General features: G+C 38.5%; 1 protein-coding gene across 1 annotated transcript in view; it reads right to left on the bottom strand.

The window, feature by feature from the left end:
* Positions 1-5,121: 5,121 nt before the first annotated feature.
* Positions 5,122-15,127, bottom strand: part of CPNE4 (copine 4) — a 339,071-nt gene continuing 329,065 nt past the window's right edge. Inside the window, exon 16 of the mRNA XM_075212441.1 lies at positions 5,122-5,746. Within this exon, the coding sequence (XP_075068542.1) occupies positions 5,615-5,746 (132 nt within the window). The 3' untranslated portion in view covers positions 5,122-5,614. The remainder of the gene's footprint in view (positions 5,747-15,127) is intronic.

A 15,127-nucleotide genomic window follows, 5' to 3' on the forward strand; every position in this document is an offset into this window, starting at 1 on the left:
ATGTGACAAGTCACATGATCTATCCATTAGTTATAGACCATGACATTTTTCTTAAGCGATTATTTGCACAACTAAAACTTGGCTAGTGTAAACTATTAGCTTTTATCATACCCTGCTTTTAACATCACCATATTTCTCTTCACCTGTTTATAGATCACATTTTTTTGGAAGAAAAAATAATCCAAATATTTAGAAAAAGTGAAACACTTGTTTATCACTTTCAGGCAATACATAACCCCCTCTTAGATGGAAGTTTAATATAAGCATTTTATTTTCTAGATTTAGACTCACATTATAGAAACTATTAAACTGTTTGTATCACAAGGTTTGGTTCTCTGTTAGACCAATATGTAAAACAACCATTTGTACAAGATCTATCTCTACAGATATAAAAGTGCTTGCAGATTCGTACTTATTATTGTCAATCACCAGCTGGTCCTCTGCATAGTTCACCACAGGAAATAATACTACAATTAGCTTAGTTAGAAATCTGCAGCAATAGGGTAGAAAAGCCTAAAATAGTGCAATATTAATATGACACATAAAAATTCAGCATGCCAAAGTATATGAAATACAAGACACAAATAGCTATATACAGATTTAAATCACGTGTAATTATATTCCTACTGAGAAAAAAAGTCACAAGTATTTGCTAACAGCTTGTAAGTCTCTAAAGATTAGGAAGGCGGCAGCTCCATTCTGAGGATGTAGACTCACTTTATTAAAATGACATTTTAGTAAGAGCTTTTACCTCTATTTAATGAACATAGTTTTGTTAGGTGTGACTTCGTTATCCAGATGATAACAATCAAAAAAAAAATTGATCAGTTTGTTAGGGTCTATTGAGTGTTGCTGCTACAGAAATCGACCCATAAAATGATGTCTTCAATGAACACATTAGTGAGCTACACGAGTCAGAAGTAAAAGACTGCTCTGATAATTGAGGTCCATTGCCAGATTTAGTAGAAGAATGCACTGAACTAAAATCCAGCAACTCACATCAAAATCTACTTTTATAAAGAATTCTCATATCAAGGCAGAGTAAGTGAAACAAACCACCTTCAACTAGTAACTGATCACTTTGGGGGATAGTCTTTAAGAGAGGAGGAATGGAAATGTTGCCTTTAGTTGTCTTTAGAGCGTTGTTCTCTGTATCATATACTCTAAAATGATAGACACCCATTTTTTACAGCCACTTTCCCTCTCCTTATGCTAATAAATGTGGGTGTGGTTCAGACAGAACCCCAATAAATCATCACTTTTACAGAATACACCTAATGTAGTCATTTTTACATGATTTTTTTCCAAGTGAATATTTACACTAAAAATTGACATCTGAAGAGAACAAAGAATGACCACAAAATATCCATTATCAGAAGAAATCATAGCAAACTACATCTTTTTTTTCAAAGAATAGAAAAGTATATTTTACTCCCTAAATAAAGACTTTTGGTAGCATATGGTGTAAAACAAAATTCAAGAACATTTACAGCCCTCCACTCTTACAGAATGCCTTTCATAGTAACATACAGCAATTAGTGTAATGTGTAGCACCAACTAACATGCATTCATGATTGTTTCAGGATACCATATTAAAGCAGATTACAGTAGTCTGTATCATGTCTCATACCATGTTTCAGTTGTAAAGTACAGTTTAACCAGGGTATCGTGGTATGCTTAAAAGCTACACTATAATAATTTTGTCTTGCTGCTGTTTTGATAATTCTCCATATATAATATTCAGAGCCTCATGTTTAAGGACAACTAAACACTTAGCCAAAGTAGAAGTGGGGATGTATACAGTAGTGTGCCATACCTCCACTTCTCCTACTGCCTTCATTGTAAAACTATCAAATTCCATTCACTTATACCACTTTCATAATGCCGCCCAGGCAATATCCCGGGTATATGAACCCGGGTTATTGCCGGGGGACAGAGGGGGGCAGAGGCTCCCCTAGAGTCGAAATCCAGGGTAGACCGCGTTCATTCTAAACACGGGTCTGCCCGGGGTCTCCATGGCAACATCACAAGAGGAGCTCTGATTGGCTCCTCTTGTGATGTTTTTTTTTTGCTTTTATTACTTTAACATTGTGTCTGGTGAGACTCCTGGGTCGCACCAGTCATAGTGCAGGCTTCCCGGGGCAGACCCGGAAATTACCCCACCAAAAGACCCGGGTCTGATGACTCTGGAATTAGACCTGGAACCATTCATAATGCACATCGACCTGGGTCGTCTGGGCTTGCCCCGGCAAAAATACAGTTTTTTGGTGCAGTATGAATGGGGTATTACATTCCCATTACAATTTCCTTATTACCACTTCTAAATTTCCACTTCGACCACCGGCCTAAACTGTTTACTAGGTTGCCATAATAGAGATTTGTGCCTGTCATGTACTCAAGAGTTTATAAATGTCAGATTATTGCGGCAGTGTACATTATAAATAGCAGGAGAAAAAATATATAATTTAAAGGTAAAGAAATATAGCTGGGTTCATTGGTGCATTCCTTTTTAGAGTGCTCTATAGGGGACATCAATAAAGCTGAAAATTTTCAACAATTACAGTATAAATCTTTCTTTTAAGACTACTTAGAAAACAGAAGTAAACTAGAATTTCAGACTACTGACATCTTCATTCTGTGCTTTTTGTGTTTGTCTTGTGCTAAATCTTACTGAAAAACATATAATATAGCCTATACGCTACAATGTGCTTTTATGCTTTACCAAAGAAAACAATGTTTAGTACATTGATATGAAATATAAGTGTACCAGAGGGAGAACTGTGATCACGCAGTGTCCACCTATGCCTGAGTTGCCACAATGCAATTTACTTGTTAACTGAGCTATATTCAGTTTATAGTTCAACATTTTTATTATTTTGTCAGGATACATAAAGAAATGTACATTAATAGCGCCTAAAAATGCACACAATTCTCTGACAATGTGATTTAAGTTACAGTTGGAAAACTGCATTTTAAGGTCACCTTGCATAGTCACAATTCACCTTTTGGTACAACAGATACAACTATTTCCATAGTGGTTCTGTTAACAAAATCTGCTAAGTTGTGTTTCTACATTATACTCTTTCAAAAATATGCATGGAATGAAATTTAGTGGTGGGTATCAATGAAGTCTAGAGCTTTCAACGTAAATAACTTATATGGCATTTTCACTCCATGTAAACAAAATATGTTATGTGTTAAATATTGTTAAAAACAAATAAGTGTACACCCATCGTTTAGTGCAATTGAAAATCACATTTTCGGGAGCAGTTGCTTTCAGGGTTGTTCTCTACTGTCCATTTCATAGAAGTACTGTAAGTTTCCATAGCAACAACTGCATGCAATGTCCTTTCTGAAATACATGCTGGATCTAGCTGTATTCATTTACAATGAACAAGTGACATGCACGTATATATGTCACTAAGTAATAATAATATAAATAATAATAATAATAATAATAATAGTAGTAGTGGTAGTAGTATTAATAATAACAATTAGAATAAAATAAATAACTGCTACTCCCACTATGAAACAAGACAAAAGGCATGTTTGTAAAGTTAAGTTATCTATGTATTTATGCCATAATTGTCTAAAAGACAATTGTTTGCCACAATAGCTTGTTTTCAAAATAACTTCATACTAAAGGCAAATTAAATGTTACTTTTCTCATTATTCCTCTTCAAATCTACCTGATAGATATTGAGGAAATAATTTAATGCATGTGAACAGTTAGGAGGGAAGTCAATTCCCCACAATGTGCTGCAGAGTGCCTCCAGAACGCTCAATCCGTGGGCTACATCTTAGCTGATTTTTCCTGGTAATTCATAGAGATGCTCAGGAAAATTAGCGATATTCGGGTATTGTAATACCCGGAAATGTGCACAGTCTAAACCTTAGATATTTTATTTTGGTGTAATTATTTAAAAGGAAGGGACAATTATTGTAACTAAAGGTTCAAATGATGTCACCTGTTGTGTAGCTAGATGTCTGGATTCGGATGTAAAATATTAGCTGGAGCCCTCTAATCCCACCAACCATCATCCACATTACTCCAACCACATTATAACACCTACCACACACACATACAAAAGGCAAGCATCACAAACACACCAGTAACATACAATTAAACATTTGCCATCACATAGACAGCAAACATGACCCATACTTATTAGTCATATCACACCAACTTTCATACATATCATTTATGTTAATCACATATGACATTTTCACGATCATAGATAGTGAACACACATTAATCACATACATGTCAAATGTATGTTAATGACATGTACATTGATCACACCTGTCAATAACACATCTATCACACACATAAAATACACATCAATGTCACATGTCAAATTCACATCAATCAAGTGCATCAATTACACATACATCTTACATCAAAAATGTATTGATTTGCTCAAATCAAACACACATCAGCCACACGTAAAATGCACTTCTTTTTTAACCTTCCTGCATTGCTCGTCCCCATCATTCATGCGCTGATGTTGAACGTCCAGGAGTAAGACAGGGACCTCCAACTTCCGGTAGCCCCGCTGCTCCCACCTCAGTAACAGTCAGCAGCAGCACTTGGCAGCCCTATTGCTGCTTATGAACCTAATGGCAAATAATGCCTTCTAAAGGTTGTAGGCTATAAGGGTCGCAGCCTGGGCTTTGTAGGGACCTGTTGCAGATGTGACTGTTGTGACTACTATTGCAATGTCACTAGATGTCAGCAATGCATGATACCAGCTGAAAACATAAGATCAAATAGATGACTGGTGTAATGCTTTCATCAAGCACTTAAACATGAAATGCAATTTAACTGGGCATAGGCTCCAAATTCTATATACAGCATATTTCCTATTCCTTAGAATATCACATAAAATGATTTTTGTTACATTAATAATGATAACACTTCCCAACATTGGGCTTTTGTCTTATATTGAAGTAGTGTTGTATTTAAGTAAATACAACACATTTATTACAATGTTTTACTAAATAAAATACGAAGATCATTAAGTGACATTATTATGGAATTAGTCTATTAAAAATCTAGCATGTTTCGATTTGCTGTTAGAAACATTGGTTTCAAAACCAAAATACCACTTTTGTCTTTATTTTTAAATTGTCTACAAAATTTTAAGTAGGCCACTCGTAGCAAGAGGTAATTTACTAGTAAATATAAAATTGGAATTTTTTTCTGACATGCAAAATACCAACACCATGCACGGGCCCTCTAAAAAGGACAAAATTTTTTTTTTTTTAGGTTTTGTTTCCCAGCAGTTGAATCCAAGTAGTTGGCTGTGAACTTTCAATATCTATTTCAAAAGGTTTTATAGTGTAAATATGATAAGAAATTTAGCAAAATTTCAACAAATCTGTATAAAAAAACAGAACCAGTTAACCCTTTTTTTTTTCAAGACGACATGCTGTTATTTTTTTTTTTCCCATAAAAAGTCTTTAACAATACGACTGCTATTCAGATCCAAGCTTCCAGCTATACATGCAAGAAAAAATATATTGATAAGTTAAAAATCACTAAAACGTGCTATATATTGTTATTATGATTATTATTGTTATTTTGAGATTTTGCAAAAGTGTGCAGAGAAGTTCAAGGTCCTAGTGTCCTGGAAGACTCGAATTCCGACATACATTTTGGTTTGATCCCTTTGCCATTATAATAGTCCACAACTTGGTTTGGAACTTCAGCCAGGACACTTTTTGCAAGAGCAGCTGGAGAGGCCTACAGGAGAAAAAAATAAGTGAAAATGAATGAGTCAGTAGTTCTTCTGGTATTATGTGTTCTATATTTTTAATAACCATGATGACTTTAACATATCCTTTCTGATGTATAGAAATAATCTGATGGTCCTTTTTTATTGGTAAGGCAAGTACTCGCTCACATCAGTCCAGGGGCGGGCTGGGCCGGGGGCAGGGGGGCAGGGGGGCAGCGCCCCCCCGGGCCACTCAGTCTAACCGCTGTTAGGGCCGGCCGCCGCCACCCCCGGATGCAATATTACCTATTTATTCCCTTCGGACAGGCGGCCGCATCACATGACATGCGATGCGGCCGCATCAGCGCACAGGCGGCCTCATCACATGACACGCGATGCAGCCGTGTCATCAATGACGCGGCCGCATCGCGTGTCATGTGATGCGGCCGCCTGTGCGCCCCCCGGGCTTAAACTTGCCAGCCCGCGCCTGCATCAGTCCCTGCCCCATTGGAGCTTACAGTCTAAATTCTCTAACATACCCACACACACAGACAGCGAGAGAAAGAGAGAGAGAGACTAGGGTCAATTTTGATAGCAGCCAATTAACCTACCGGTATGTTTTTGGAGTGTGGGAGGAAACCGGAGCACCCGGAAGACACCCACGCAAACTCGGGGAGAACATACAACCTCCACACACATAGGGCCATGTTTGGGAATCGAACTCATGACCCCAGTGTTGTGCGGCTAACCTCTAAGCCACCGTGCTGCCCTTAATCATGAGATATGAAACAGAGCTGAGCATTGGCACAGGTTCCATGGGAGATATCAGTAGTAACGCATAGAACGCTTCTGTGCCAACACCCAAAATACTCATACACAATAAAATATTGTCCTTTATATACTGGCTGACACTGTATTGTTAGAAAATAATCCTGTTTGAATATAATCTCTATTGAAGTAAAGCCTGCAATACCTGGACATGTGTATGAGAAATTTGTTCACAGTCAAAACCAGAAGAATACGGAAATTGAAGTAAGACAAAATACAAGCTTAAATAACTTTCCTTAATTTATCATTTTAGCTACTAAGTATTTTATATTGTGCATATAGTTTCACTCAGAGCTATATACAGAATTGTTCTTGCATGCTTCCCTGCCTAATCAAGCCCGCTATCACATTTTGATATCTGGAACGTGGATACCAAGTGCATTACTAATTTTCAGTTATGGATTTATGTTTTAAAGATTTGACCCTGGTCATTTTTGCCACTGGAAATATCCCTATTTTAATATTGACCAAATACACAAGAAAATTCATATTTTTCTGCAATTTAGACATGATTTTTATCATGTATTTCTTATAACATGTTACAATTTAATATTGTTTGAGTATTGGGAATTAACATTCTAAAAAGTATGTTATAACCAAACTCAGTAAACATGACATGATGGTGATTGTAGTGCTCCAACATCCACCGAGACTGATTTAATGCCGCTGTTAAAACGAGGGAAAAAGGGACCATAAAGAAGTGATGAGTAAGGTCAAGAGATTAAAAAAGTGCAGTAAACATGGTAAAGTTAGAGGAAACCAGTGACACATTTAGTAGTACAGTAGTAGTGCAGTACTGTCAGGGGTGTAACTAAAGATTCCTGGGCTTCAGAGCAAGAAAAGACTCAAACAGTGGGTACGGAATGTCCAAAAGGTGTGACAAGCAGGATATAGATCAGTAAGAAACTGTGTGCGCTGTCATACAGGAAGGAATGACAGTGGAGAGGCACAGCTATGTCCACCTCTACTCTCGCAGGCACCAGATTCCTTCCTCCTTTAGTGGTCTGGAGTAAAAAAATAATTTCCAGAGAGTGCAAAGATGTGCTGGGTGAACCATACAGACGCAGTGGTGGAAAAACAAGGTGTTTTGTGGCATGCATTGAGTGTGCTTCAGAAATTACTTACAAACTACTTGAGTTTGGAGACTTACAATTCCCTTACTGTTGTCCTGCTGATATAATTGGTAGCAGAGTTCCCACTGACAGCTACTGCTTTAAACATCTGGGGATTCTAGACAACATCTCAGCTGACAGTGTTCTGGCCTCCCGCCGTTAATGTACAAGGTGCGGTGCCTAGGTATTAATATGATAATTAGAGATGGTCACCGACCCCCGTGTTTTGGTTTTGGATTCGGTTTTGGATCTGGATTACCGTCGTGTTTTGGTTTTGGTTTTGGTTTTGCAAAACCGCCATTGCGTGTTTTGGTTTTGGTTTTGTTTGGTTTTGTTTTGCTATTTTTTGGGAAAATCCATGTTTTTGGGCCTAAATTAACCCAATTTAGTGCTCCAACTGTTTTAGAGACAAGTAATCTAATTGTTGAGGTAATAAATCATCCAAAAAAACAGTTTAATTCTTCGTTGGTAAGCCTATTCTACACACAAAACAGATTGTCTTCCTCTCCATCTATGCATATTGGCAATGCAGCCATCGTCTTTGAATGTATATTACACCCTACACTTATAGTTAAATATGTAAAGAAATGGAAAAAGCCAGTTTGGTTTCTGTCTCTCAAGGCCCCCCTCCACTTGTATAAAATACCAAAAAATTCAGCCATTATAGACTATACAATATTAATTGACATGGAGAAAGCCAGTTTGGTTTCTGTCTCTCTAGGCCCCCCTCCACTTGTATAAAATACTAAAAAATTCAGCCATTATAGACTGTACAATATTAATTGACATGGAGAAAGAAAGTTTGGGGTCACTCTGTCTCTCTAGGCCCCCCTCCACTTGTATAAAATACCAAAAAATTCAGCCATTATAGACTGTACAATATTAATTGACATGGAAAAAGCCAGTTTGGTTTCTGTCTCTCTAGGCCCCCCTCCACTTGTATAAAATACCCAAAAATTCAGCCATTATAGACTGTACAATATTATGAAAAATGGACAAAGCCAGTTTAGGGTCACTCTGTCTATGACACCCTACCCTTAAGGATAAATTGCCCTAACAGCAGCCTTTCAAGATGGTATGTGATATGGAAATGCCACAAGTCCTTTTCCTCTTTGGGGGTAGATTGCACCCTACACTTACATAGAAAGTTTTAAAAAGATGTTATCGGCATCATCTTCAGCTTAATCCTCACCCTCATCAGTGTGTACGTCATCATCACAGACTATCAATTCATCGCCGCTTGAATCCGCCATTAGAGAACAGTCAGTGCTTGGATGTCTTGGATGGTGAAGGCCTTCCTCGTGGAAGATGTAGTTCATTTTTATAAACATCATTTTCTCCACATTTTTGGGAAGTAACCTTCTACGGCGATCACTGACTAAGTTCCCTGCTGTGCTGAACACTCGTTCAGAGTACACACTGGAGGGTGGGCAGCTTAGGTATTGCAAAGCAAGTTTGTACATGGGTTTCCAAATGGCCTGCTTTTCTTCCCAGTAAGGAAAGGGACTGTCTGACATTTCCATATCAACTACCTCTTGAAAGTAATCCTCCACCATCCTTTGCATGTTTATACTCATATTGGATGGAGTTATGGGCAAAGTGACACATTTCTTTGAAAAATCCTTCAAACCAGCCCAGATGTTAAATTGTTCTCGTCTGCCCCTTGTGTCTTCCCTGCTTCTTTTTTGGAAATTTAATTTTTTACGAGCAACAGCTTGAGAAAGTGAAGGAGGACACGTCGTCAAGCCGAGGCCCAGTTCAGCGGCCAACTTGCTGAGCAATAGCTCCTTGCAAAAGTTCACATCTCGCTCATTTACAAGTAAAGACTCAATGTAGGTTTTAAACCTTGGATCAAGCACAGTGGCCAAAACGTACTGATCCGAGTTCAAGATCTTAATAACTCGAGGATCATTGTGAAGCGAATTAAGTACTTGATCGACAAGGCCAACATACTTTGCTGAATTGCTTGCTTTCAGCTCCTCCTTCATTTTCTCAAGCTGCTTTTCCAATAGTCTAATTAAAGGAATGACTTGGCTCAAACTAGCAGAGTCTGCACTGACCTCACATGTCACAACTTCAAATGGTTTCAGCACCTTGCACAGCACTGAAAGGATTCCCCACTATGCAAGAGTGAAATACATCCCCCCTCCTTTCCTAATGTCATGACTTGTGCAATATGCTTGGATGGCTTTGCGCTGTTCCTCCATCCTCTGAAGCATGTACAGGGTGGAATTCCACCGAGTTACCACCTCTTGCTTAAGTTGGTGGCAGGGCAAGTTAAACTGCTCTTGGAGCTGCTGTAATCTCCTACATGCTGTGGCTGAATGCCTGAAATGGCCTGAAATTTTACGGGCCACCGAAAGCATCTCCTGCACCTCACGGTTATTTCGTAGGAAGCTCTGCACCACCAAGTTGATGGTGTGAGCAAAACAGGGAATATGTTGGAAATCACCCAGCTGTAATGCTCGCACTATATTGTTGGCGTTATCTGAAATGACATACCCTGGGGAAAGTCCAAGTGGTATAAGCCATGCATCAATCACATCTCTCAGTTTGCGTAACAAATTGTCAGCCGTATGCCTGTTAGTGAAGCCGGTGATACAAAGAGTCTGTGTATGCCTGTGACAAATGTTACGTAGTGGTGTACATGCTGCTGCTGTTCCTGCTGGTGAAGGTGAATGACCAACCCAGTGGGCTGTCACAGTCATATAGTCTTTGGTTTGGCCACTTCCACTTGTCCACATATCTGTGGTTAAGTGAACAGTGGGCAGAATGGCATTTTTCAGCGCAATCTCTACATTTTTACACACTTTTTGGTATAGTTGTGGAATAGCTTTACGGGAGAAATGGTGTCGCGATGGAATTCTGTAACGCGGACACAAAACCTCAATTAACTGTGAAAAACCAGCTGCGTTTATTGTGGAGATTGGACGCAGATCTAACACTAACATTGCAGCCATGGCGTCTGTGATTCGCTTGGCGACTGGGTGACTGCTGTCATATTTGCTTCCCCTCGCAAATGATTGTTACACAGTTAATTGCTGAAATGTAGCACTGCTCATTTCATTAACCTGCCTCTGGGATGACGATTCACCCCCAGCAGCAGCAACAGCAGCAGCAGGACTAACGCTTTCTTCAGAGGAATCAATAATAGTGCCGGAGTCATCCAGCCTTAAGTGGGATGCCGGGCTAACTCCAAGCGCTACTGAGGATAATGATGAGGATGGTGTGGTGGGTGTATTTTGTAGCCGTCGGTATGTCGGTGAGCGGAGGGTCTTAGCTGATGAGGGAGTGCTTGTATTCTTTTGGGAAGAACTTTCAGCTTTTCCCAACACTTTGCCATGAACTCTCGTTAAATGGCGTAACATAGACGAGGTTCCAAGATGGTTAAGGTCCCTCCCTCGACTGACTGTGGCTTCACATACACTACAAATGGCTATACAATTGTTGTCTGGATTTGGGTAGAAATAATTCCACACATAAGAAGTGGATTTTTTTGTTTTATGCCCAGGCATGACAATGGCCTTTTTCTTGTCACGTGCCAGAATTGCTGCCACTGGTGCAGGACTTACACAAACAACCTCATCCTCATCAACATCCTCATTAGCGCCCTCGTCGCCTACACAAATCTCCCCCTCATCCTCTTCTAATTCCAAAGTGGCATCCTCAATTTGGGTATCACCGGCTACACTCGGGCTATTAAGGCACACATCAGCAGAATGCTCACGATTAGACATCCCACTGTTGGATGGACTCTCCACAGGGATTGTTGTCATTTGTGAATCAGAGCAAATATTCTCCTGTAATGCCTCACTGTTATCTTGCAGCTCGGCTTTGACGCGTAACAGTAGTTGTGCACCAATTGTAGGCTGGGTAACTTTTTGGGATCTGCCACTAATAGCCAAAGGTGAAGGCCTCATTCTCTCTTTGCCACTGCGTGTGTAGAATGGCATGCTTGCAATTTTTTTTTTATCGTCACTTAACTTTTGCTCAGTTACACTTCTTTTTCGCTTCAATACAGTAAATTTTTTTTTGGTTTTTGTTTTTTGCACTAATTTGAAAACACTCTGTTGTTTGACATCGCCTTGGCCAGATGACGTACTGGGAACACTAACATCAGGACTGGTGACAGAACCTGGTTGCTCATTCAGATCATATGTGGACTGCTTTGAATCCATTCTGAGCGCAAACCACTGGGGAGTGCTAAAAATTATTTAGTAGATTCTGCTGACAGTTATGACTTTTGACAGCCAGAAATATTAATGCACAATTAGGGAGGACACCCCAAAAGCACTGAGGAGTGCTAAAAATTATTTAGTAGATACTGCTGACAGAAATGACTTTTGACAGCCAGAAATATTAATGCACAATTAGGGAGGACACCCCAAAAGCACTGAGGAGTGCTAAAAATTATTTAGTAGATTCTGCTGACAGTTATGACTTTTGACAGCCAGAAATATTAATGCACAATTAGGGAGGACACCCCAAAAGCACTGAGGAGTGCTAAAAATTATTTAGTAGATACTGCTGACAGAAATGACTTTTGACAGCCAGAAATATTAATGCACAATTAGGGAGGACACCCCAAAAGCACTGAGGAGTGCTACAAATTATTTAGTAGATACTGCTGACAGAAATGACTTTTGACAGCCAGAAATATTAATGCACAATTAGGGAGGACACCCCAAAAGCACTGAGGAGTGCTACAAATTATTTAGTAGATACTGCTGACAGATATGACTTTTGACAGCCAGAAATATTAATGCACAATTAGGGAGGACACCCCAAAAGCACTGAGGTGTGCTACAAATTATTTAGTAGATACTGCTGACAGATATGACTTTTGACAGCCAGAAATATTAATGCACAATTAGGGAGGACACCCCAAAAGCACTGAGGAGTGCTAAAAATTATTTAGTAGATACTGCTGACAGATATGACTTTTGACAGCCAGAAATATTAATGCACAATTAGGGAGGAAACCCCAAAAACACTGAGGAGTGCTACAAATTATTTAGTAGATACTGCTGACAGATATGACTTTTGACAGCCAGAAATATTAATGCACAATTAGGGAGGACACCCCAAAAGCACTGAGGAGTGCTAAAAATTATTTAGTAGATACTGCTGACAGATATGACTTTTGACAGCCAGAAATATTTATGCACAATTATGGGGGACACCCCAAAAGCGCTGGGGAGTGCCAAATATGAAGAAAAAATAATAAACCTCTATCCTCCTCTCTGCACTAGCGATTTTGGTTAGAGCAATTGCAAGAACAATATTGTATTCTCTGTCCCTGCTCTAATTAGCCTATGACTACACCCTGCTCTCTCCCTCTGTCAAATGGCGATGGATTGCTGTGGAGGCGTGTATTTATAAAGTTGAAGTATCGCGAGAACCGAGCCCCGAGATCCGACGACGTCACAATGACGTTCGGCCTCGATTTGGATTCGGAATGGGCGGGAGAGTATCGAGCTGCTCAGCTCGGTACTCGGATACCCAAAGTTCGGGTGGGTTCGGTTCTCGGAGACCTGGACCCGCCCATCTCTAATGATAATCTACAATACTGGGCCCCATATTAGATGCGTGCATATTTTCAAGTTTTTATATATTTTATTACAGGTTATTATTAATAATTCGTTATTATTACACATATTAATTTTCTTATCTGAATTCTTGCTTGATTCTCCCATTTTTCCACTACAATTATACCAAGTACAAACCATTTGGGAAATATATAAAAATACATATCGGCTTTCTAATATAGAGTACAGTAGTCCTTGTTGGAAGAGACATTTTTTTTTTACAGTATAATGCCGCTTGCATTGTATTTATTGCACTTTTTGAAATATATCATATTTAAATATAATAATACTATATTAATATTATGTATATCATTACTAGAGACAGAACACTTTCCTTAGGAATTGACAAAAAATATAAAAAAAAAACCTCTGTTGTGACTGGATCTACTCATATGATCTACAGCAGACCCTATCGAGTTCTTCTGGTAAAACAGTGCTAGATTTTATGTGCTATAACACATATTAACTTACTTTACCTCTGTTAATATCTGACTGGAATCCACGGGTTACAGCACATGTTTTCTTTGCTTTGTGCTATTAAATGAGCCCTTAAATTGTTTTATTATTTTGGAATTTAATGTAGCTCCCCGATGATTCCTTAAAGAGTAAGTCAACTCAATATGTTGATGCCTAGTTACAATCATTAAACTGGGTACTACAAGTATAACTGCAAATACTTGAAATAGGACTTCTATCTGAAATATTTACTTGATAACTGAAAAACACACAGTTGCTGCGGTTTCAGAGATTTAAGAATCTTTATTTTATGAACTTGATGCAAAACATTGACATCATGCAAAGTAGAACATATTTTTAAAATAATTTTATGCAATTGGGCATGGTCAGCTTCATGTGTACAGGCATGTGACATACTTTTGAAAATTCTATATGAGTGTCAAAATTCCTTATATTTAGGAAAATACAGTTTTCTAATTTAATTGATCAAGACTGGAAAGCTTGTATATAGATAGGCTACAGACACAGATTATATAGAATCTTACATGGCAACATCTTGTATGTGCATGAAAATTAGGTTATCTACAACTAAATAGTAAGTAATCATCAGGGATGTCTTAAGATAAATAGAAAGATAAATTTTTAGAGAATTTGTTTTATTCTAGTACTTGACTGAAAGCTAAATAAGACAGATATTTCAATCCATATATCATATATTCAATGATAGGACTAGGACTGAAGTATAATTATTTAATATTAATACAGGAATAACTGGATGCTACATGCTTTTATTTTACAGAATGTCCAATTTATTTATGTTATTGCTTTAGATTGAATCCTACTGGAGGAGGCATTTTCTGTGTCAGAACCACATGGCATAAAAGCACACATTAGGGCACATGCCTTGTTGGGCGTACAGCCTTTTTTTAAGCACAATATATGGAGATTTGTATTGTGCATGCTCACAAAAAAAGCGTACACCTATATCTGTATGCAGATTGGGTTATATCTGATACTTTGCACCTTATGCATGTATATTCTTACAGGTAGCCAAAAGGATTTAAGTTAAAGAAGCACACCTCAGTTGTAGAAGGGTTTGAACCTTTAGTGACGTACTTCACTTTGAGAGGAAGGAGAGCTGCCAGCCTGTCACACAGCTGTGTCACGTGAGATGGTTTTATCTGTGACAAGGCTGCAGCATGGCGGAGGTGCTGGGGTTAGGCCAGGTGCCGGGATTGTTCTATTTTGAGCAGTGCAATGTATGACTGAGGTCAACTAAAATAAAACGGATAGAATCTAGAGCCTGATTCATTAAGGATCTTAATTTAATAAACTTCTTATTTCAGTCTCCTGGACAAAACCATGTTACAATGCAAGGGGTGCAAATTAGTATTCTGTTTTGCACATAAGTTAAATACTGACTGTT

This window comes from Mixophyes fleayi, chromosome 5, assembly GCF_038048845.1.
Source record: "Mixophyes fleayi isolate aMixFle1 chromosome 5, aMixFle1.hap1, whole genome shotgun sequence".
NCBI lineage: Eukaryota > Metazoa > Chordata > Amphibia > Anura > Limnodynastidae > Mixophyes > Mixophyes fleayi.